General features: G+C 38.4%; 4 protein-coding genes across 7 annotated transcripts in view; all 4 read right to left on the bottom strand.

The window, feature by feature from the left end:
* Positions 1 to 2,609, bottom strand: part of LOC130419026 (BMP-2-inducible protein kinase-like) — a 30,711-nt gene extending 28,102 nt beyond the window's left edge. Inside the window, exon 1 of one of the 2 annotated variants that reach the window (XM_056745369.1) lies at positions 1,592 to 2,609. In XM_056745369.1, the coding sequence (XP_056601347.1) occupies positions 1,592 to 1,733 (142 nt within the window). In that variant the 5' untranslated portion in view covers positions 1,734 to 2,609. The remainder of the gene's footprint in view (positions 1 to 1,591) is intronic. The other variant, XM_056745368.1, reaches the window with a different exon arrangement.
* Positions 2,610 to 3,995: 1,386 nt separating this feature from the next.
* LOC130420096 (annexin A3-like) lies at positions 3,996 to 7,604 on the bottom strand. 2 transcript variants are annotated; one of them, XM_056747184.1, is made up of 14 exons: positions 7,522 to 7,604; positions 7,102 to 7,133; positions 6,990 to 7,028; positions 6,826 to 6,910; positions 6,590 to 6,684; positions 6,360 to 6,473; positions 6,122 to 6,212; positions 5,963 to 6,042; positions 5,791 to 5,847; positions 5,544 to 5,637; positions 5,362 to 5,457; positions 5,197 to 5,255; positions 4,980 to 5,102; positions 3,996 to 4,447 (listed from the first exon to the last, which is right to left on the bottom strand). In XM_056747184.1, the coding sequence occupies exons 2-14, from the start codon at positions 7,114 to 7,116 to the stop codon at positions 4,391 to 4,393; spliced, it is 1,005 nt and encodes a 334-aa protein (XP_056603162.1). In that variant the 5' UTR covers positions 7,117 to 7,133; positions 7,522 to 7,604; the 3' UTR covers positions 3,996 to 4,390. The 2 variants fall into 2 exon arrangements, with proteins under 2 accessions (XP_056603162.1, XP_056603163.1); XM_056747185.1 differs by having other exon boundaries at positions 7,102 to 7,157; positions 7,522 to 7,580.
* Positions 7,605 to 7,903: 299 nt separating this feature from the next.
* LOC130420097 (annexin A3-like) lies at positions 7,904 to 11,951 on the bottom strand. Its single transcript, XM_056747186.1, has 14 exons — positions 11,870 to 11,951; positions 11,486 to 11,517; positions 11,356 to 11,394; positions 11,184 to 11,268; positions 10,944 to 11,038; positions 10,717 to 10,830; positions 10,480 to 10,570; positions 10,315 to 10,394; positions 10,153 to 10,209; positions 9,653 to 9,746; positions 9,467 to 9,562; positions 9,303 to 9,361; positions 9,096 to 9,218; positions 7,904 to 8,694 (listed from the first exon to the last, which is right to left on the bottom strand). The coding sequence occupies exons 2-14, from the start codon at positions 11,498 to 11,500 to the stop codon at positions 8,641 to 8,643; spliced, it is 1,002 nt and encodes a 333-aa protein (XP_056603164.1). The 5' UTR covers positions 11,501 to 11,517; positions 11,870 to 11,951; the 3' UTR covers positions 7,904 to 8,640.
* A 332-nt stretch (positions 11,952 to 12,283) lies between these two features.
* The window catches only part of LOC130419786 (extracellular matrix organizing protein FRAS1-like), a 77,419-nt gene continuing 65,948 nt past the window's right edge, over positions 12,284 to 23,754 (bottom strand). For both annotated transcript variants that reach the window (XM_056746757.1, XM_056746758.1), the window contains exons 51-73: positions 23,523 to 23,673; positions 23,263 to 23,422; positions 22,999 to 23,167; positions 22,646 to 22,892; positions 22,180 to 22,524; positions 21,494 to 21,654; positions 21,222 to 21,369; positions 20,921 to 21,126; positions 20,622 to 20,778; positions 20,266 to 20,466; positions 19,991 to 20,178; positions 19,567 to 19,842; positions 18,869 to 19,101; positions 18,576 to 18,736; positions 18,172 to 18,386; positions 17,851 to 18,001; positions 17,637 to 17,744; positions 17,319 to 17,478; positions 17,107 to 17,223; positions 15,728 to 15,894; positions 15,443 to 15,648; positions 14,401 to 14,547; positions 12,284 to 14,156 (exon numbers count right to left, since the gene is read on the bottom strand). In XM_056746757.1, coding sequence (XP_056602735.1) covers positions 13,581 to 14,156; positions 14,401 to 14,547; positions 15,443 to 15,648; positions 15,728 to 15,894; positions 17,107 to 17,223; positions 17,319 to 17,478; positions 17,637 to 17,744; positions 17,851 to 18,001; positions 18,172 to 18,386; positions 18,576 to 18,736; positions 18,869 to 19,101; positions 19,567 to 19,842; positions 19,991 to 20,178; positions 20,266 to 20,466; positions 20,622 to 20,778; positions 20,921 to 21,126; positions 21,222 to 21,369; positions 21,494 to 21,654; positions 22,180 to 22,524; positions 22,646 to 22,892; positions 22,999 to 23,167; positions 23,263 to 23,422; positions 23,523 to 23,673 — 4,650 coding nt within the window. In that variant the 3' untranslated portion in view covers positions 12,284 to 13,580. The remainder of the gene's footprint in view (positions 14,157 to 14,400; positions 14,548 to 15,442; positions 15,649 to 15,727; positions 15,895 to 17,106; positions 17,224 to 17,318; positions 17,479 to 17,636; positions 17,745 to 17,850; positions 18,002 to 18,171; positions 18,387 to 18,575; positions 18,737 to 18,868; positions 19,102 to 19,566; positions 19,843 to 19,990; positions 20,179 to 20,265; positions 20,467 to 20,621; positions 20,779 to 20,920; positions 21,127 to 21,221; positions 21,370 to 21,493; positions 21,655 to 22,179; positions 22,525 to 22,645; positions 22,893 to 22,998; positions 23,168 to 23,262; positions 23,423 to 23,522; positions 23,674 to 23,754) is intronic.

Below are 23,754 nucleotides of genomic sequence, written 5' to 3'. Positions count from 1 at the left end.
GACTGAGAATGCGGCTCTGGTCTGGTCTCGAATCCTTTTTATTTGAAGCCTCCCAACGGTTAAAAACAACAGAGGCTAAATGTTTAGGCATGTATTCACAAACCAAGCCTGATCGCATGATCCAAACCATATACACAATGTCCATCCAATGCTTGGAAACAGAGATGACAGAATGACTACACACAACAGAGGCCATAACATCAACACATGATGGATAACTAAACTCTCCTTCACACACGCAAATACCCCTTAAACAGACCCTAGATTACTCTGCCAATTTCCAGAAACAAGAGCTTTTTTAAAACAACAGGTGAAACTCAGCTGTTTCACTGGATCGCTAATTTCACTTCTGTACAAACTAAAAGGTGCAACCGATGGTCCGACGACTCAAAGCCTCCAGTGATCAAAAACATTCACATCCCATAAACAAGCTCTTTAAGTGATAGTTCACCCGAATTAAATTCTGGCATCATTTACTCACCCTATTGTCATTTCAAACCCACTTGACATTCTTTCTTCTGCAGAACACATTATTTGAGCATATTGAGTCATGTAGATATTTTGAAGAAAGATGTTAACTGGCCCCCCTTCACCTGCATTGGTTTTGTGTCCATACAATAGAAGTGTATGGGGGTTCAAAATATCTTGTTTTGTGTTCTGCGAAAGACAGAAAGAGAGAGAGAGAGAAAGAGAGAAAGAAAGAAAGAAAGAGAGAGACAGAGAGAAAGAAAGAGAGAGACAGAGAGAAAGAAAGAGAGAGAGAGATTTGGAATGATAAGAGAGTGAGTAAATGATGACAGAATATTTATGAACTATCACTTTAAGGGGGACATCATTTGTACCCTTTAGGTTTTAAGAAAAACTAGATTTCATTTACAATATGGTATGAACAGAAAAATGAATGGTTTTTGATGAGGCTTAGCAAAACACACTATGAATGAATTATGTAATTAAAAATGTATACAAAAGTTTATATCAATTTTCAAGAGTACACAAAAAATGAAATCTTGTAAGTGGGGATATCTTTGTCAATATATAAAAGATGTGGCCCCAATTGAGAAGGCATAGGTGGATTTTTTTTTTAACCCAACACACTTGGTGAACTTTGTGTCATGGCAAAGTTAAAAGAACGGCAATTGGTTGTTTGAAACTAAACAAGTATAGACAAAACGTTCCTGGATGAAGTCTCACAATGGCAAAATAAAAGGCACAAACCAGCGGCTGAAATGCTGCAATAATTGTGGGAACCCCGTTTATCCGGGTGCAGTGCCAGAAGGTCACATGAAATTACAACAACAGGCCAAGATTGTGATCAGCACATACCTAAAATGTAAATACTCCAAATAACGATGCGTTGGATTATCATATGTATCTCTAAAAATACTCCTGTTTAACTTGTAATGTGTCCAGGTAGTGCCATTCGTGGCAGCAGGTCTTAATACAAACAATATAATAAAAAACGACCTACAGTAAACAGCCATATGTATCTTTAATTTCCACCAAGCTGGCTCTACATAAAGCATTTGTTTGAGGGTTGGGGCATTTTGGCATCTCACTTTTTTGAGGTAAACACTTTCTATTCATCGCTTACCTTCAGCGACCAGCTCTTCCACGGTGACCTGGTACCGACCGACGGCAAACACCTTTCCAACGTTGCTGCTCCCAGTACCAGATCCAGACCCACCCCCGAGACCTCCGCTCTCCGACTTTGGCATACGTGCAAACTTCTTCATTCTCGCCCGTGTGTTCCTGCCTTCCCCAATTGGACAACGGAGAGTCCAAAACAACCGTAAGCGACTAAAACTCCAATCTGCTCATCACCGCTTTTTAGTCCAGCATGCTGGGAGTCCGGTCCTCCTGAGATGCGCCCGGCACTTCAGAGCCAGAGGGACTCAGAAAGGCGGAACGCTTCCTATACCCCTCAAAGCCCAGTGAAGCAACTGCATAGACGCTAACGAGCGTCAGACTAGCGTTCTGCGGTTAATAAATGACAAAAGCACGACTTCCACAGTCCACGCCGCTGTATTGTCAGGCCGACTCCAGTTTGGTCTGGCTAACGATAAGCTTTGTACACCATACGTCTCGCTAGCTTGCTAACATCAGTGAAATGCTCTATATAGCCAAACCATTCTTTTGTGTTCAACAAAAAGCCGAAGCTGGTTTAAGTCCAGGTCATTCGAAACCTGTGTAAACACCAAACAGACGAAAAGTGGGTGTGTAAGGCGGAGTAGGCTACGCTAGCAGTCGAGCCAGATAGCGAAACTCCTGCAACGATGACTGCCGCCACTTCCCCTAAGGATAGTTTGCTTAGCCAGCTCGCTAGCTAACTGTCTTTCTCTGTCTGCTTGGAGAAGGCACCGCGTATCATAATAATATATCGATAAAAAATAAGCGGTTTCGATTATTTGTTGTTTTCTGAGTGGCAGAGCTCTTCCTCGTGCTCTGGAACTCCCCAGTCACACTGATAAAGTTCGAACTCTCGTGACTCGCCGTAGATCGAGTGGGAGGTTTGTTTTTACCCAATCCGCCCGTTTGACAACCGAACTTGTTTTGTCCGATTCCTTCCCATTGTCAGGATTGGTGTGAACAGGATGCGTCGCGTGGACGCTGTTTTCTGATGGGATGGCTCGAATAACTGTCTTGCACTGGGCAGTTTGCTCGATTAAGATCTCGACCAATGTGTACGTTTGTGCGAATGATGCGAATGAATTGATTTGTGATGTACTGCGGTGTGTAAGGATTTTTTTTTTTTAATGTATATGACAATAGTAATCTATGGAGCTAAACATACTGAAAATACACGTGACATCAAAGTCTGGTTTATTTAATAGTAAGTGTTAGTAATGATGAAGATTATCAACAGATACCTTACATTAAATACTTCTTTGTTGGTATGTGTAAATGAATAACCTATATGTAACCTATATATATAAAAACACAATTAAAAAAGTATAACATTTTTGTTTAATTAGGATTTAGGACGCATCGTGGGTAGGATTACGTAAAATTTATGTAGAAACGTGATGACAACGAATCAGGAGGACAGTTGTTCTTCCAACAATTCAATTTTTACGGTTCGTGAAAATGTAGCGCCATCTTCCGGTCAAACGCGCGAGTGAAACTGTACCTTTTATCTGTAGACTTTGTCAACATTTTCCCAAGACATCCTATTGGCTACAATAGACTATAGGTCATTGGTTAAATAGTCATACATACAATATCACAATATAACTATAACAAAACACAGAGCGTTGGATAAAAGCGTCCGCCAAATGAATAAATGTAAAGGAGGAAATCATGATGACCTACTTAAATCTTGTTGTTCAGAGAAAAGGTGACATGGTTTGTAAGGCTGGTTGCATGTATTGCTTCTAGTTATGACAGCTATCTGATAATAGCTGTGGATGTAGGTCGATGGAGAAGCAGAGGACTCAATGGGAGTCTGAGAACATTACATTGGATTAATGAGGATCTGCTGTTCCCTCCGGGATTTCTCCACCTCCCCTGACTCGGCTGAGTTCATTCAGCAGTACCTCCCCAAACAGATGACTCCACAGTGTGCACAAGAGATGGGTGTCTAAGCTGTTAAGATTTGATCTCAATCATAATGCATTTTGCCCATGACATGCAATGTTTGCCAGGCGAAGGTAAACCCATATTGTCTTGCGTATTGATTTTGGAATTATTGATCTTCAAAATAAATGCTGTAATTGGATTGTTAGAATCTTCTCTCATATGTAATACATGTATTCAGCATTAGGTCAAATTTTTTATTTAATTGTAGAAAAACGACTTGCTTACATAGCTACAGAAAGAGCTACACTGATATACCCTAAAAATCACCAATTGGATTTTCATGAGCGTTTCCCAACAATGGAATTTTTGTGCCAGGATTCATAATTGTGAAAAATGATTCAAGGAACATGAAACATCATTTTAAAACATGTAGAGTCCCGATCTTAACCCCATTCAGAATCCATGGGATGTGCTAGAGATGACGTTGTTGTATGTCATTTATTTTGTATCAAATGCATTTACAATTTGCAAAATACAATAAAAGGATAGTCTAAAACAATTTTTCTAATGCAGCTATGGAAAGTGTTGCCTTCCATTACTGTCCAATCATTCCCGGTCAATATACCACCAAAGATCATTCAGAAACCAATCACAAATCACTACGAATTGCCCTTCATATATTCTTTGGGTTTATCCATTACCATAGTAACCTGAACGTAACCATCTAATATATTCTTCCCAAGAAACTACAATTACTCCATGAAACATTGTATTAAAGAAAAGGTTTAACGAATTAACATTTTTTAAACACATAATAAAATAATGTGACACTGCAATGACGGACAGAAAATATTTCAGCCAGTAGTTTTCTGTACTAATCTTCTCCACAAATCATCTTCAAGCAGTTGCAGTAGTCTCCACCCACATCTGACTGAAATAAAGCAGAGCAAAGTCACCCTTAGTTATTATTGCAGGGACAATCAGTACAGAACGTTTTATAGAATCAGGTAAGAAAAAAAGTCAAAATCTCAAAAGCAAGTTATCTATCGTCAAAAATGAATTAGCTTATTTTGCATGGAATGTTGCATCACAGATGTGAACATCATTTTCAGAGGACAGGGGAATGAGGACAGTAATGAGAGAGATGAGAAATTAGGCTTTCTGTCATTGTCAGGTATGCAGAACAGTGTCAAAAGAAACTAAATATATAGTTTGTTGCTGTACTGTATTTATATTGATTCTAGTGATAACACATAATTTGTGAACGTTCCAGGGAGGGTTGTAGCATGGCCCACTTACATATTGCTCTTAGCCCCTATACTGTAAATGAATTGTGAAAGATTCCCTCCTTTTGCTCTTGACAAACACCTGAAGATCAGGTGTCATACAAATTTGAAGAATGGAAGTTAAACAAAACTTGCATTAAATCCATCAGAGAAATCTGCTTGAGTGAATGAACTTACACTTATGTCACTGCCGAGGGAACGCTGATTGAGCTTTTTGTATTCAGCTTTGATATCCATCATGTCAACTTCTGCACGGCTGACCATGATCCTTGTCAGAGTGGTTTCATCTGAGCCAATTCCCTGTAGGTTTACAAATATAAAACATATTAAATATTTAATAAATGTAAGTGTTGCATTGAAACAGTAAGAAAGAGGAATACGTTTGTATTTGTACCTTCATGCTTTTATGGAGTTTTTCAGCAAAATATGCCGGAGTGTTTATAACACACTTCACTAGACAGACAAAAGAATACTTTAATGAAATAAAATATTTTTGAAACAAGTTTAGAACTTCTACATTGTGACAAATTCATTTTACATGTGTACATTAAAACAATACCGATGGTAATCAGCAGCTCTTCCAAGTCTCCAGACATTTCCTTCTCAATGCTCTTCTGCAGAGTCTTGCCACTGATGTTTTTATATTCCACTAATGCTGCAACGGGACATTTCAAGTTTTATTTGAAACACACCTGCAGTTTTGCACATTCTCATTTGTTATTTAGATTACTATGTTTGTACTTTGTCTCAGTTGTGGGATACTCCTTTTACAGAGGATCTCAATAAACTTGGACTCATCGGTTCCAAATTTCTTCTCTCCTGCATTATAGAGGGCCTATAGAGGAAACAATGCATGTATTTTATTTTTAAAAACCAGACAAAAGATTTTCAGTTCATACGTAAGCAAACAGAATAATACTACACATTAGTTTTAATGTGTAAGGCTACGAGAGAAACTTAAGCATTGCAATTAATGAGTTATTTTTACCTGTGCATCTTCTTTAGCCTTGCCTGCATTCACACCGGTGCTCTCATCCCTTGCAGCCTTACAGGGTGAGACAGTTAATAAATACAAACAAAATCTATTTAAAAGTGTTTAATTTACAAAGTATCTATATTACAGTTAATTGCAGTACATTGACATAAGTGTTTATAATCACCTCAGCCAGCATAACAATGGCTTTGCCGAAGTCCCCTGAGACTTCGTTTTTTAGGTTCTGTACAAGTGTTTTCTTTGTTTCTGTTGGGCAATGAAAATAAAAAAAAGTATTTAGGAAATTGCTTGTCCTTTAAAATATGAATGGTCTTCTCCAGCTCACCATCAGCATGAGCTGCAGACAAGTCCTTGATTTGTTTATTTGTCCTTGAGCCTAATATTTCTATCAGGATTTTCTTGTCCGTTCCAGCCCCCTGGAATAAAAATTGAAGAACATATGAATAAAAATAGGGGGGTAATGCAAATATTCTCATATGGATTTCATATTCCCATTCTAAAACACCGTTTTGAACATGGCACATTAAAAAAACTAATTGTGAAAAAAAAGAAACACAACTTACTTTTGTTGCCTTTATTATATCCTTAGAATCGTTGACTGCAGGCAGGGTTGCAAGCCTAACGATCACATCTTCAAAGTCACCACCGGTATCGCTCTTCAGGTCATTAACAAGAATCTGTAAACACAACAACAAGACGACAAGAGTTGCTCAAGACAAACAAATGAAGTGGATTTTCATCATTTGGCGAACACACAAACACACTAATTTTAATATAGCAGGTAAGATTTGACCTTTTTTGTGGTTTCTTCGTATGCCCTAGAAATGGCCTGTTTTTGACTGCTACTTCTGTGGGTCAGTATGTCTATTAATGTCTTCTCATTTGTACCTGATAATTGGAAAAAAGAATATCCACATGATGGAATATCATTCTCAAAATCATATGTCATATCAATAAAATGTTATACAGCAACAAGACCAAAAAGAAATTACTGTAGCTTACAACATTGGCTGCGAACATGTTACGTACCGAAGCCTTGAATTGCACTGCGCAGAGCAGCAACATCTTCATTAACATTGAAGTTAGCCTTGGGTTTAATGGTACCTCTCTCCACCTTAACAACAAACAACAGTCATGTATGAATTCTGATGGAAATACCCTATGAAGTGATGTACTAAAGTGAAGTTATTTACCGGAGGATAGGGAGCTTTTAGCATGCTTTCGAAGTCATCCTGCAAAAAAGAATGCAAATCAGAACATTACCGATACACTTCACAAATTTATACAGATGTAGGCATCACTTACCCAAACGTGTGCCATTTCCGGTGCAGTGATTTCTGTTGACAAACACGAAGAATACACTAATACAGGTTCAAATCATTGAAGGGCAGTGTTATTCGCACACATTTAAACCAGTTTATTTAGTTCTTTTATGTTTTCTAACAGAAGCAAATGAGTTTTTGATTTCACGCCATGTTCATCTATTTAATACATTTTAAAGACAAAAAAGAACAACATCATACATAATTTGCTTTAACAGATAGTTATTATCGTATTGCACTATTGTTATGACTGTCTGACGCTATAAAGATCATGCACCTTTTCAATTTCCACAATCTCAAAATTTACCAAGTACACCAAAAGTTACAGTATGCCAAATCAAACAGCCTACAGTACATGTATTGTGTCGATTTTGTATTCTTTTACTTATTTTTGGGCTCTTACCTTAACGATATAAAATTGCACGCAGGTCTTTTTCCGGTATTACCTCCAACTCACCTGAGCTTATCTGGGGTGTGTGAGTTGCGTGGTGTCGTTTTCGCAATAGACATACATTCTTTCCCAGCCTCTCCCCTTCGAAACATTCACAGAGGTGCTATGCATTTACTACTTTAAACTGAAAAAAGCATGCACTTTGTTTTGCTGTGTTCTGTATCTAGAAAAGCCTGTCAAAACCCACTTATGGCATTTATAGTCAATATTCACTAAAATTCTTATTAGTGTATCATGTAACAACCCTATGTGTGGTGAATTTATTTTGCACTGGTTAGAGATTCTTCAAGTTCTATAGTTTATTCACTAGAAATTAAACCTGACATACCACATGTTACTGAGGGATTATTCATTTTATTGCTAAAAAGGCACAAATGCAGGCATCATGTTCATTACGTCACCATAAATGAGAGCACCACAACGTTTATCTCCATATCATTCGTCTGTTACATAGGCACTCATACATTTGTATTTTATTCATGACATTTTATCAGGACTTGATAGGTATTTGATAGGCAACATGTAATTGAGGCAGACAGTCATGGAAAAATAGTGACCAAAAAGTGACATTTAGACCAATAAAAATCAATGAAGTGGGATATTTGAAATGTAGCCCAGAAATCACGTTACAGTGATTTTTATGCACGTGGTGTAAATTTTTTGTGATTTCTGTTGTATCAAAAACATTTACAATTTGCAAAAAATACAATGACCGGATAGTCTAAAAATATTTTCTAATGTTGCTTGGTAATAAGCAATGCCTTTCATTAGCCTACTGCCCAGTCTTTCCTTGTCAATTTACCACAAAGACCCTTAACAGTTTAAAATCTATCACAAATCAATAAGAATTACCTTCATTTATACTTTCTTGGGTTTTACCATCACACAGTAACCTGGACATAAACACATTTTATATATATTTCCCTAGAAACTATTGCTCGCTTAAACCATGTATGCAAGAAAAAAATTAAGGCGTCTTATTGTATGCATTTGTTTACAGGGTACAAATAATAAAGCACTACATTGCAGCGACTTGTAAAGTGTAATATTTGAAGTCAGGAGTTTTCTGTGCTATTCTCCACAAATCATCCTCAAGCAGTCGCAGTAGTTTCCAGTCACATCCGACTAAAATAAAGGAGGGAAAAGTCAACCATAGTTATAATCGTCGGGACAATCATAACGGAACGTTTAATAACATCAAATAGCAAACAATGAGTCAAAATCTAAAGCAAGTCATCTATCACCATGAATAAATGAGTTGCACTTGCATGAAATGTTGCAACACAGATGTGAACATTATTTTCAGAGGACAAAGGAAAGAGGACAATAGTGACGGAGATTAAAAATGAGTCTCTCTCTGTCATTTTCAGGTATGAAGAACAGTGTCAAAAGAAACTAAATGTCTAGTTTGTTGATGTTCTGTGTTTCTAATATAAAAACCTGAAGATCAGGTTTCACACAACTTAATGAATGGAACTTAAACTAAATCTCGGGGGAAAGTGTATGTGTCTGTGGAGAATACGTACACTTATTTGCTTGTAGAGTGAACTCTGATAGAGCTTTTTGTATTCAGCTTTGATGTCCATCATGTCAACTTCTGCACGGCTGACCATGATCCTGGTCAAAATCCTTTCATGTGTTCCTATTCCCTGTAGATATAAAATGTAGTTATATTTAATAAATGTCAGTTTTGTATTAACTCAATTATACAAGCAATATGTTTATATTTTTACCTTCATGCAATCATGGAGTTTTTCAGCAAAGTAAGCTGGAGTGTTCATAATACACTTCACTAGGGAGAAAAAATAATGTACATTTAGAACTCCAAAAATCGGGTCCAAAAATTTGTCACACTTATTGCAATGTAATACACTCATTGCGTTTATTAAAAAATTACCGATGGCAACCAGCAGCTCCTCCATATCTCCAGACATTTCCTTCTCAATGCTCTTCTGCAGAGTCTTGCCACTGATGTTTTTATATTCCACTAATGCTGCAACGGGACATTTCAAGTTTTATTGTAACCTGGAAAATGTTGTACGTTCTAATGTGAACCTATTTTATTAGATTACTATGTTTGTACTTTGTCTCAGTTGAGGGATGCTCCTCTTGCAGAGGATCTCAACAAACTTGGACTCATCAGTTCCAAACTTCTTCTCTCCTGCATTATAGAGGGCCTATAGAGGAAACCATTAATATTTATATTTAATATGCATCTACATTACTATGCCAATTTCCTAGGCACATTTGTAGCAGTAAGTAGAAATAATCAATATAGCCAGCAAATATTTGTGCAACCGCATTAAAATACAGTTAAAATGTTGTATGACGACTACATACACCAGATTGTAAAGTAAACATCTATTTATATTTGCATTGTGACTTGTAAAATTAAATCATGAATTTGTGTTACTATATTCTTTTGTTCATAAGCTTAACTGAAACATTCATAATGATACAATTTCAGAATAGCAACTATACTAAAAGACGAAGTAAAATTTAATGAAAACAACAAATATTAGTTTATTACTTTTATTACTTGTGTAAGGCTACGAAAGAAACTTTGCTATGAGTTCTTTTCACCTGTGCATCTTCTTTAGCCTTGTTTGCATTCACACTGGTGCTCTCATCCCTTGCAGCCTAAGAATGAAAGAAAATTGTAAAAAAAATGTTCACAGTGTACAGTATATGTTACAGTTCATTCAATACCGTAAACTGACATACTACACAAGTGCGTATAATCACCTCAGCAAGCGAAACAATGGCTTTGCCAAAATCCCCTGAAACTTCATGTTTTAGGTTCTGTACTAATGTTTTCTTTGTTTCTGTTGGGCAGCAGACAAAACAATATTTACTTAGTTAATTGTTGTTCTTTAAAATGGTTTATTTTCATCATCTTATCAAGCTCACCATCAGCATAAGCTGCAGACAGCTCCTTGATTTGTTTATTTGTCCTTGAAGCTAATATTTCTATAAGGATATCCTTGTCTGTTCCAGCCCCCTGGAATAAAAATTGATGTACGTATTAACAAATATATAACATATTCATATTCATAGGAATATGCATTCTCATACGAATTTCAAAGCTTCCATTTTACAATATTTGGTCATTGAAAAAAATATTTGAAAATAAGAAACATAACTTACTTTTGTTGCCTTTATTATATCCTTAGCATCATTGACTGCAGGCAGGGTTGCAAGCCTAACAAGGACATCTTCAAAGTCACCACCGGTATCGCTCTTCAGGTCATTTACAAGAATCTATAAAAAACAACAAAAACGGTTGCCCAAGAAAAACAAATCAAGTCGCTTTTTTTAATCTGGGTGCACACACAAACTTATTTAATTTATTACAGGTATTAGAAAGATTTTACCCGTTTTGACTTTTCTTCATATGCTCTAGAAATGGCCTGTTTTTGACTGCTACTTCTGTGGGTCAGTATGTCTATCACGATCTTCTCGTCTGTACCTGATGATTAAAAATGATCAATTATGCTTGATTAAATATTAAACAGTCATATTTTACTCTATAAAATATTACAACATAAACATTAGATTTCATAACAGATCATAAATGCACATACAACACGCCGACTCATCTGAATGTTACATACCGAAGCCTTGAATTGCTTTGCACAGAGCCTCAACATCTTCATTAACTTTAAAGTTAACATGTGGTTTAATAGTCCCTTTCTCCACCTGAACAATTAACAAAAGAGTCATGTGTAAATTCTGCTGGAAAATGTATATATGAAGTATGAAATGATACAAAAAAAAGTTATTTACTGGGGGATAGGGAGCTTTCAGCATGCTTTCGAGATCATCCTGCAATATTAAGTAAATACAAAGTATTTCGAACAATGAAAAAAATTATTCTAAACAATACACAAATGAACAGGTCTTATATTTCACTTACCCACACGTGTGCCATTTTTGGTAGATGGAAGTCTACAATGTACAAGTACAAAGACACTTTTCTCATACAGTGAGTGACACAGTGTTTGCAAACATGGAGGCACAGTAGTTTCTTTACCTGTTCTTAGCCTTTTTGTAATTGTTTTGTAAATGTTTTCATTCCAACTTTTAAGTTTAAAGATATTTATCAAACATCACCTAACAGATATTGTTTTATTATTTTGACTGACTGAGACTAACGTTCATGTTAATAGCATACCTTTTTAACTTTCACAATCTGCAAGCTTGTATTTCTCAGTTTACCAAGTAGCCTGTACTAACGCATATATGTTAACTAAGCCAATGTTAACAGACTGTGTATTGTTTTTATTTTCTTTGCGCTTACCTTGTGATGCAAAATTGGACGCAGCTCTGTCTCCGGTTTACCTTCAACTCATCTGAGCTTATCTGGGGCGTGTAAGGTGGTGTCATTTTCACAATAGACATACATTCTTTCACAGCCTCTCCCTTTTTAAACATCCACATGCAGAGGTGCTATGAATTTACTATTTCAAACTAAAAGAAACTTGCACTTTTGTTTTGCTGCTATTCTCTGTAGCTGTTCAAGACTTCAAGACAATGTCCTCGCCCAAAATCATCCAAAACCCACCAATGGCGTAATATTATTGTCACTAACTATTCCCTTAAATTGTTTTCACTTTAACAAAGGTGATGATAAATTAATTTAGGTTATTAAACAAACATATATTAATTAATGTTTTGAACATAGATTTGACCACAATAGATCACATACAACTAATGGGTTGATTTTTTTATTTTATTGCTAAAAAGGCACAAATACAGTTCATTATGTCACCATATATGATAGCACCAAACCGTTTATCTCCAAATCGTCCGTCCATAGGCACTCTATAGTAATTGATAAAAACCGAACTTATTTTAAAGCGAGGAAGGGAGGGGGTAATGGATAAAGACAGAGATGGATGGGAAAAAAACGAAATGACTGACTATGAAATGATAATCGTAATATTTCCTACCCTACACTCGGTGCTGTAAAACTCCTGGGTGAGGTTAAAAGATCTTTGTGATCACATCACCAACATATCATATGTAATAATACTGTAATATGGCAACATTACAGAACTACTGTAAAAAAATATAGAACCAATAAAAAAAGAGATATATCTTAATTAATACATGATGTGACATTAATACAAGACTAAATAATGCAAGATAACATGAAGTGGATAATCTCATGACACAATATCGAAATAGCTAGTGAACATTATTAATGTGCAATCTGACAGTTCAATAACAGTTTTGGTAGTGTTTGGGTATATTCGTACATACATCAGTCATGTCCAGTGTTACACAGCATTAGTTGCCACAGCAGATTAGTGTTGTGACCAGACTGGCAGTTCATCTCTAGTGGTTATCCGTTATAATACATTTAATCAAAACACTTGGTTTCTTGTCAGCTGATGATCTCAAGCATGTAGTGATACAAACTAAAGAAATGCATCACTTTGGGCAGTCTATTCAGATTTGGAATTAAATAAATCGCTCTTGACAGTATGGCACACCGGTGATCAAGTTTAAAGTAAATGTCACAATGAGGCAGAGTGTCAAAACCCAGATCAAAATACAGGGATGACCATGTCATCAGGTAATTGCACTTAAGAAACATACAGTATTTACATCACTCACCCGGTCTTAAGCATTGGCACACGTCCTTCCTTTAATACTTTCATGTGTGTTTTACTGGCATGATAGAATAGCAGGTGCAGTGATACAAACTCTCTATTCATTTCAAGTCAAAAAGAGAGGCTGAGCTACCGCTTGCTGTTTTGATGCTCATATAGAACAATGATTTTTAACTCAGAAACTCACAGACTGAAAACAAGATTTTAAGACACTGTTTTGTGTTGTTTTGTGTTTCTTTTTGAGGTAGCTCAGTTGTGAAATGATTTACACTGCATAGCTGGCAAGCATACTTTCCCTTTTTCACTCAGGGTCATACAAAAATACATTAACAACATCATTATCACAAATATTATTAGAAAATGTTTTTTTTTGTCATTAAATACTATAGATGGTCAGACTTCAGTGCCATCGTTCAGGTTGTTGTGGAGTTTGACCTCCAGATTGACTTGTTTAACTTTCACACTGTTGACTTTGTAAGTCTCTGGATTCTTGTTGAGCAGGTTGACGTTCCTCACAGAGCAGTGCTTGCTGTTGAGGTTCTTCTCCAGTCGTTCAATACAAACTTCTACTTTGGTGTTTAAAGGATAATCCTCAACCGCCTTTGAAGGCCTCTTTTTGACAACCCTCCGACACTTCCTCACCACGAGGCAGAAAGCTAGAAGAAACAGAAAAAGTAGGACGATGGCAGCCACGCCACCCCCGATGGATCCTCCCATCTGGTGGTTGAAGGTGCCCGGTGGTTCCACCTCAAGCTTTAAACTCTTCATGTTGGTGCCGTTCTTTATTTGGTCACCTTCATTGTCGTAGATTAGGGATTCATCCAGCGTTAGGCGACCTGAACGATCTACAAGATCTCTGCGACTTCGCTTCAGCTCATGGGTCACAGAGCGTTGAATTCTGGGAGCGGATATGGACTCGGGTCCGATAACATAGATCACCTGGAGGTACCACTGGTGCCCTGCCTCAACCTAAAAAGAGTAAATACAATCATGTACCAAAAACGCTAAAGGGACTTTTATTTATAAATCGAATAAAATTGATGTCATCCTTTAGCCAAGTTCCCTATGGTCATGGCTGACAGTTAACCTGGCATCTTTTCCTAAGCAAGCATATCAAGCCATTTCCCTGAAGGGTGGACATTTGCCAGGAATTTGAGTTTGTGTTAAAGAGAAGGGCTGTTGTTCAGCTTGGTTGGGCGAATGCGCTACTGACCTTATAAAGAGCATCGACCTTCATTGTGAAGCCATCCACACCTGGCATCGCAGACAAAGACTGGAGGTCGGGAATATCAGATGCAAAGTTGGCCTCAAAGGGAACGTCGTGAAAATAGCGATCACAAACATCAGGCTGCTTCCGGTCCTATGTGGTAAATTTAGATTTCATTTAATTCATTTTTAAAAGTTGCTAATTCATTTGACTTTTTTACATTAAGCTCTGGAAAAATGAAGAGGCCGCTACAAAATGACTAGGACAGGAAGCGAAGTGGGAAAGAGAAGGGGTGGGGTCGGGAAAGGACTTCGAGTCTGGACGTGAACTCATGGAGGTTGACCAATGCATGAGTGCGCCACATGTCAGAGCACTGCCCACGAGGCCATCGGCTCCGACATAAACTATTATTATTATTTTTTTAATTTACTATTTATGGGTATGTATTTAAGTAAAATACGTTTTCTTTCATTCTGTGAACTTTTTCACTCTGTGAAAAAAAAATCTCTACTTCTATTTGCATTTGTTACTTTTAACTGAAAAGACTGGTCAAAATAACAAAAAGATGCAATGTTTCCTGACCTCAAATATTGAAGTCTATATTCTTTTTAAACAAAACAGCACTCATTTATTTATTTATATGTATTTTGAAAGAATTAAGGGAAAAAAACATTAATTGATGACCTAACCCTGATTTAACCCTGAATCACAACTTTCACGCGTCTCGAAAGCTGCAGGGTGCCTTTAAGGTTTACTTTTGTCAGAATTCCACAGACACTGGTATGCAATGTCTGTAACACATAGAAATGCTGATTAAAGGCAAACTTGTAGTGGTCTCTTCCAGAACTTTTCTGTCAAACAGCCTAACCAGTATAGACAGAACTCAGCCATACAAAACAGTTTAATCTTCAAAACACTCCCTAAAAATTTCCATCCACAACGGCATTTCAAACGATCAGTTAAACACGACCACGCCAAGAGTCTAGTCAGACCAGTTGAACTGATCCAGACCAGCTGAACGGGTCCAGATTTTACAACAGATACCTACCAGAAGCAGGAATCTGTGTTTGAGGTGCTTGTTTGGTTGAATGCAGCCGTACTGAGGGCCTTCATTGTACAGGGTTCCCGTGGGGTCGAAGAAGGGCACGTAGCCGTCCCGCCCTGTGCATAGATACACTTTCTCCAGCTGCAGTTTATATGCCGAATTTAAGTTCTGGTCGGGGTTCCACAGTACTCTTCCATAGAGTGTTTGACCTGTGTAATAACACAAAATGAATGAATGGAGCACAATGGCGGCTATAAAAAATTGTATATTTATTTCATCTAGCGTTACCCATAGAGAAGGCTCCTTTATAGTCCATCTCAGCTACGGACATCTCCGCAATAGCAGGATCCATTAGCAAGACTTTCTCATTATTACAGAGCTGGAATTCAGTATTCAGTGAGTAGACTACAGGAACTGGGCGGTTGGTTTGTTGAAAGGCAATGGGCAACAGGAATCTGTCGAAAGAAAGTAACTTACAAGCCTTTGCAAGTTGTAGAGTGCAGTCTATGACTAACAAACAGTATGAAACCTGTAAAACAAGTCTATTAAAAGTGGATGATAATGCTGTATTGTCTGTCTCAAAACCTAGCTGCCTGTTGGATTGCAGACTATCCTATATACACACAAAGTAGAAACGTTCAGCAGGGTTGCCAGATCTGCGTAACAAAACCAACCCAATGACCTTCCGAAACCCGCAGCCCAAATACCAAAACTCAAAATACGTCACTCCGATATCTAAAATACATATTTTACAGTCACTATATGGTTAACATAAACACACTTAACTTAAAGGAACAGTTATTATTTACTCGCCCTCAAGTTGTTCCCAATCTGAATAGATTTAATTGTTCTGATGAACACAGAGAAAGCAATTTGGAAGAATACTTCTAACCAAAAAGTTTTTAGCCACCATTGACTACCGAGTAGGAACAATTGCTCAATAAATTTCTTTGTTCTGTTGAACATAAAAGAAGAACGAAAAGCCATCTGTTCTGGGACACTTTTGACTTCCATTGTCATATTTACCTACTATGATAGTAAATTGTGGCCAAGAACTGTTTGTTTACAAGCCTTCTTCAAAATATCTTCCTCTGTGTTCATCGGAACAAAGTCATTTATATAAATTTGGAACAACTTATTGCACACAGAAATTTTAGGATGAACTGTCCTTTAAACGTTCAATAATAATGGCAGCTGATGAACAAAATCTATCCACTTTTACAATAACAACAAACCAAAGAAAGAGTTAAAAATAGCTCAATTATGTCCGAAGACCTGGCAACCCGGGGGCTCAGAAGACAAGGTGAGACGCAATGTTCATACAAACATAGTTAACACAATCTTTAGCCAAAATGGCCAGTTTGAATTGTTTAAATAATATTATTGATACTTTTGAAGTTCAATAAAAAACTTTTTTGGTGTTCGACATGCTATAATTTGCACATTTTGCTTGTTGCAATACATTTTAGGATTGCTTTATATGCAAAAGAATACATGACGTGCTGCCTTTAAACTTGGCGAAAATAAGGTATCCCAGCAGGCAATATGGCTACAGTACAGTACGAAGCCGACTTTTAAAAAACACCTAACATGTTGGAAGTACATCAAACCTGTTTTTTTAAGTGTACTCTGGGACTTATCAATGGAAAAGCACCATGGTGACATACTTCTCTGGTGCATGAGCTGTGCAGGAAAGAGGCTTGTCCCCAGAGTCAATCCATGCCTGGGTAGGCTGCACCGTGCACGGAATGAGGAAGACTGTGTACTCCCCAGAGTAGTCTTTCCTGGACCACAACGAAAACCACACACAAAGTCCGTCACATGATGTTCCATACACTTTTCTGATTTGCCGGCATTAGACTTCATTAAACTTATATACCTGCTGTAGGAGCTTGTGGCTCTCCAGAGCTGATACGGGGAATCGAATGACTGTGCGCTCCATACCAGCTGCAGGTCAAACTCGATGCCTCCCAAGTGATCTGGGGCCATCAGATGAGACTTCTGTCCAGGGAGCGTGTGATGTTCAGGGACAAACTGGCCTAGAGATAAACGTTTGAAAACATTCATTTAATCAATCAGCAAAACTTGTAGTGTCCTTGCATGGAGAGAAAGGCTTCAGAATACAAAACTGCACTGATCAACAAAAGGTTACCAATACAATCAAATAGGACACACCAAATAAAAAAAAAGGATGCACCTCTGAACTTGGCATGGGTTTTGAACTCGATCACAAGGCGCCCATCATCCCGAATGAAGATGCGAATGATCTGTAATCTAGCCGACAGAACGCTGTCTGTCTGAATGCCTGCAGACAATCATATGCATACGATCAACATCAGAAACAAAATAAACACAGTCTACAGCGGTTTGGGGATGTCACATGAACGTTGTTGATAACGCCATGTAGGTACCTGTTCTCCATAGGACTGTGTCATAAAAGAAAGAGAACTCCATCTCTGTGTGGTGCTCCAGGGAGGCCCATCCGCGGGGAGCCGTGACATAGATGTAGGATACAAAGAGCGGCACCTGCACTGTCAGGAACGACTGAGCCGAGTCTCTGACCTGCAAAAATGAATAGGTGCGAAAAGGTTGATGTATTGTAAAGACGGAGGTAAATAACCAAATAGAATGTAGTATAGTATTAATAATGTATTGTGATATAATATTAACCGTATACTCATTTGTATACATATTGAAATAAGATGCAAATTAAGTGGCAGGTGGATGCAAACCTGAAAGTCAGCGGTGACTGATCCTCCGCACACATCGATCAGCTCTGTCATGTCATAATAAGCATCAAATGTCCATATGCAGTTTTTCAGATTGAGATGCTTGTATAACTGGATGGATTTGGGTTCTCGGACATTGGGGTTGAATTGGTACGGACGGTCGTACCCCGGACCGAGGGATATGCTGTCATATGACACATCATCCAAGAAGCCGGTTTCTGGGGGAAATATGAGTGAGAAATGTACTGTGTGATGTAACAGACACGCTAAAGAAAATTTTATTTAAATTGACAAATTTATGCGTGATATCGATGCCCTATTTAAACATTGGGTTGTAGACAATCACAAAATATTTAATTAGAAGTAGATTTTTTGTTTGCTCTTACTGTATGTCGGGTGTTTCTTACCAGAGATACCATGCAGGTCTTTAAGTGTGACCAGGTTGGAACAGACATGTTGCTGTCTGTAAATGGACTCAGACAGGAGGAAATGTAAGTTGTGCAAAGGCATGGTGGACACTAAGGGAAGCATTCCATCCTGATGAGGGATTTGTACTGAGATATGGATCCTAAACACACCGAAAAAAACTTGCTTATTATTTAAAAAAAAAACTTGCTTTGGACATCTATGAACAATTTCTTTAACAAACTAATATGCATTGATGTTGCTTTGCCCAAAGGCTAAGTAAGTCTTTTCTGACCTGTTTGGATGCTCTTTGTGTTTCACATCTAGGTACTTCAGGGTGGCAATAAAGGACTGAGCCTGGAAGCCGCGACCGGTTCCCGTGGTAACTGGGGTGTGACATATTGCGCCTTCAGTGCCGATGACAACAATGTTGCTCCTTAGGGGAGTCCCCAAGTGCCCGGCTTTATCTCTGGCCTGCGCTACACAACGCACATGGAAACGTCTGCTAAAATAGATACCGTCCAGGACCTGGAGAGAAATAACATGTACGTAAGACCAGGGACACAGAGACGGAAGTGACAGCTACAGAGAAATGCTTTTAAATTACATTACATATTAAAGTAATAGGTCACCCAAAAATATCACCCATATGACTACTTCTTTAATGGAAGACAAAGGGAAGATTTCTCACGGAATTACAATGAATGATTAAAAAAACTAAAAAGCTTCATAAAGTATCATAAAAACTGGCCCAATATGATTAATAACCTCAACTTTCTAAAGGCAATTTTTATTTTGTGTAATAAGAAAGTTAACTTGACTTGGAATACAATTTCTGCATTAACATGCCTGCTATACATTTAATTTTTAAAAAACAACATGGTTTCTATATGGTAGGGTTTATTTAATGGCTATATTAATATGCATGCTAGCAACATCTGATAGTTTTACAGATGATAACAGAGTAATTGAGGCTAATAGAAACAGACTGACCATATGATTGACTTTGGTGTAAGGTGTGTTATCGGTCACTGTCTCAAAGGGCGAACGGGCTCCATTGGTGTCTGTGGGTGTTGCAACCTCCCAGCTGAAGTGGATGGAGGTCCGGTTGATGCCTGCCTCCTCACAGCGTCCTTTCATGACTGAATATTTGGGGTAATGCGGGTCGCAAGGAGTCACACACACCAAAGGATATCCAGGAGATGGAGACTTCTTATTGCCCTCTTTAGTGACCTCCTGGACGTAGTCATAGTCTGACAGAGACACCACCTGTGAGGAAAACAAAGCCTCTATTATCTTTCTATTTTAGGATTTAGGATATAGAAAAAGCTTGATATGTTTTTTAACAAAAAAAAGCAAAGCATTCAGACTTTAATATACCAAATCTAAATATCCCATTATACTGTACGTCGCTCACAATAGGTGGAGCTGGAAGGATGAGACTTCCTGCCGCTTCCTGATCTAGGATGGTCACTGTTGCCATGGTGATCTCTCCAATCACTGCTTCAACGGGGTCGTCCGGACCAAGGACCAGCGAGAAGGACTCGTGCCACTCTCTATCCTCATTGGAAAGGATTTCCACCTTAAAGAGGATGTGGTCCACACCTGTCATAAATGAGGAAATCATTATAATAGAATTATAATGTATACTTTAAAAAAGTAAAAAAAACTGAAGTGAGGCTGATGACTTACCAGGGCTGAACTTGAGTACTCGACTCTTGGGGTTATAGTCCACACCAGACTGAGCAGATCCATCCCTTGTGCTGCATCGGATCTTGGAGGTGCGGTCAAGGTCTCCTTTACGAATGACCTTGATATTTAAAACTTCGATTCCATCTGGGCCAGGGGGCTCTCGAACTTGGTACGAGGCTTGCTCAAACTCTATCGTAGGTGCTGAAAAGAAGGACAACACTTTAGAGCGTTCTACATTTGGAATTGGCAGAAAATGCATTCAAGCTACATTATGGACCCATGACCTTGTAATGTAGTTGTAAAAGCCATACATTCATTCCACATTCTTTTTAGAGGTTTTGTTTAAAACTACTCACCATCTTCTTCATTTGTAATGGTCACAGTTACAATGTCACTGACTCCAATCATTGCTCCAATCCAATGGTCACCTTGTGGGCTGCCAAGATGGACCTGGAATTCCTCTTCAGGTTCAAATACTGAGTCGTCTTGAATTAATACAGTACAATTCTTCACCTGTCAATCAGAAGTTTGAGGTTTAACATTTCATTAAAACACTCTTGTAAAGAAGCCCTACAAAAACAAGCATTCCTTTAGTTGGAGCATTATAAGATTATATGTAATTTCGTAATGGGGAGAAACACTAAAGAAACAGTACCTTCTCTCCTTTTTTAAAAGTGATTCGCGAGTCATCTGCATTTCTCCTCTCTTCAAAGTCATCCATCACCATAGCGGACATTGTGCGTGTGAAACAGCGGACAGACGACTTGTAGCTAAGATCTCCCGTCCTAAAAATAGGAATGTGCAGAACGCCATCTTTCTCCTTCACAGTATACGCCAACTTCTCAAACTGCATGCTGGGTACTGTAAGCAGAAAGTATAAATCTGTTTGTAACTCCATGTGATCCAATGCACGTTTGTTAAAGCACATGTTTGTTATATGACTGTAATTGACTCACTGTCTTGTGTGGTGTCCGTGATGTACACAGGGGCTTCATATGGTTCGGTAAGGACAGCTCCGTTGGGAGAACTGAGGAACACAATGAAGGACTCTTTCCCTTCAATCGTAGGGTTCTGGATGTCATCCATTATGGTTAAACTGCATGTCTAAAATGATAAGAAAGACATTGAAATAGGGCATGTTAACATCATATAAATACATCAGTACATCAGTATAAATATAACCATCTTATAATTTGCTGTTTGTGAGGAAACACTGAAGTTTTATTACCTCCTCAGTTTTGCCCGGCTTAAATTCCACCTTTTTGGAACTGGGGATGTAGTCCACACCAGGCGTGGCAGAATCCTGATCCGCAGGACGTGTGGCACACCAAACAGAGGTCACAGAGGAGAGGTCACTGCCCTGCCGCACCACAGGGATTTCAATGGTGCCTGGGGGAAGATGTTTCAATTCAATCCTATTTAATTTATGTATATAGTGCTTTTCACGATATGCATTGTTTCAAAGCAGCTTTACAGTTTAGTTCTAGTGTATTATAAATTACACAAGTGACAAAACAAGTGATATGATTTCATTAGCAATATAGAATAAATGTCCACTCACATTTAAAAAAAAATTGTGTTTTTAAAATAATTACAATGAAAAAAGTGTGATATTCTAGCCCCGTGCAACCTTTTTGACATCAAGGCCAACCTTGATACTCACAACTCCCCCCATAATAATTCCTATCAATAATATTTTCTGTAGCTTGGCATAACTAGAAAGTATATTCTTTGAAAAATAACCAAACACTATAAATCCTTTAGCTTATGATTCTTTTGTCTTATTTTTGGTAATGTGATATCATCTTGAAAAGTCATCTTCAAGTCATCTAGGCAGTTTGTTGAGGCCCCCTAGTGGGCCCCTGGTTGAAAAACACTGATTTAGTCGCCCCATACCGAGCAGATTGTACTAACCTGCATCTTCACTGAAGGTGAAAGACCCGTTGCCCAGGGAGACAGTGGAGGCATCGTTCGGCCCATCTATGATGACTTTGGCCACTGTGACATCCCCCATGCGTGCGTTGTCCGAGGCGTCCGACAGCACCAGCTCAAACTCCTCTGAGAGCTCATATTCACTGTCATCGATCAGCTTCACGTCACAGGTGGACATGCTCACACCTGGGCCGAAGATGACCCGGTTGTCACTGCTCATCCCGCGGGTCTTATAGTCAGATCCAGACTCCAGAGCATGCAGGCTGCTGCCCTTGGCTGATTTGGGCACGGTGTAGCAGAGAGCTGAGACTGTGCTGCTGGTGTCACCTAGAGATACACATGACCATATTTATGATGAAAAGAATGATCATGTCATACTTGAGGTAAAAATGTAATACTACGTACAACAGTGTGTGTGTGCGTATGCAAATGTTATTTTTACACTGACCCTTTCTCTCAATAGGAGCGAAGATGAAGCCCTTGCTCTCATTGACGTGGTAGATCTTCTTATCAAACTGCAGTTTGGGTTCATCTTCTGTGTCATTGATATTAACTTTAGCTCGGGTCACCGAGCCCAACAGGGCGTACACCGGCATGCTGAGCTCCACGTTAAAGCTCTCTGTGTTCTCAAAGACCTGGTCATCATTGATCACTATGGTGCACACCTTAGTGTCTTCTCTCTCATCAAACTGAACCTGTTCAACCAAAGAGCCTCTAAATATTCACACTCATAATCTTTTATTTTTAAATCAAAGATAGTTCAAATGATTAATATAGTATAAAAAACGATTAGATCCATACCTGTCCTGCATACTCAACATAGTCCTGTTGTCCAGGCCTAGAGCCCATGCCAGACGTGGATGTCGCAGTGCCCTGCTCAGTTCGGCACAGCACAATGGCATATTGGTTCAGATTGCCGGTTCTCTTCACCGTGACCGCCACAGTTCCAGCTTTTTCACTAACATTGTAACTGCAGACAGAAAGAACACACATTACCGGGAATGAGTTACTTTGTTACTGAAATAAATTACTACGGTTTGAGAACAAAATTCGAGGGAGATGAACCTCTTGTGCTCAAAGCTGATCAATGACCATTGAATGTGGAACACATTGTCACTGACGATGTTGGGCTTGCTGTCCTTCACAAGAAACTTGAAGTTATCCATGGTCTCCTGAACACCGTTCTCATTCAGGACGTATCGGATAAGGCCAAGGTTTATGTCGGCTGTGAGACAGTAAATCTTGTAAATTCAGTAACTATTGTTCTGTAGATGTGACCCCCCCAGAGACTGAATATACATAACAACAGTCTGTGTCAAAAATACCTTGTGTGAAAGAAGTGATAGGTTTTCCAGATTTGAGTTTACTCTCCAGGTAACCGTATTTGGGTTCTGTAATGATCTCATAAGTCAGCTGTCCATCATCTGTGTCCGGATCAACTGTGAGAAGCTCTTTCTTGGAGATCAGACTGGTGGCCTGTAATCCAGATATTATTTTTGACTGAAGTTGAAGCAAATAACAGTACAGAATTGTAACACTTCTGCACCCATTTAAGAT

The sequence above is a fragment of the Triplophysa dalaica genome, chromosome 4, assembly GCF_015846415.1.
Source record: "Triplophysa dalaica isolate WHDGS20190420 chromosome 4, ASM1584641v1, whole genome shotgun sequence".
Lineage (NCBI taxonomy): Eukaryota > Metazoa > Chordata > Actinopteri > Cypriniformes > Nemacheilidae > Triplophysa > Triplophysa dalaica.
This window is presented reverse-complemented; position numbering and strand designations above follow the sequence as displayed.

Excerpts from the sequence above, each read along its gene's own strand:
- LOC130420096 (XM_056747184.1), bottom strand. Across the intron at positions 5,848-5,962 it reads CCATTGTTATGCTGGCTGAG|GCTGCAAGGGATGAGAGCAC; the intron begins GTGATTATAAAC and ends TCACCCTGTAAG. Across the intron at positions 5,103-5,196 it reads AACTCCATAAAAGCATGAAG|GGAATTGGCTCAGATGAAAC; the intron begins GTACAAATACAA and ends GTAAACCTACAG.
- LOC130420097 (XM_056747186.1), bottom strand. Across the intron at positions 11,039-11,183 it reads CAAAGCAATTCAAGGCTTCG|GTACAGACGAGAAGATCGTG; the intron begins GTATGTAACATT and ends TTTAATCATCAG. Across the intron at positions 10,571-10,716 it reads ATATAATAAAGGCAACAAAA|GGGGCTGGAACAGACAAGGA; the intron begins GTAAGTTATGTT and ends TTTTTATTCCAG.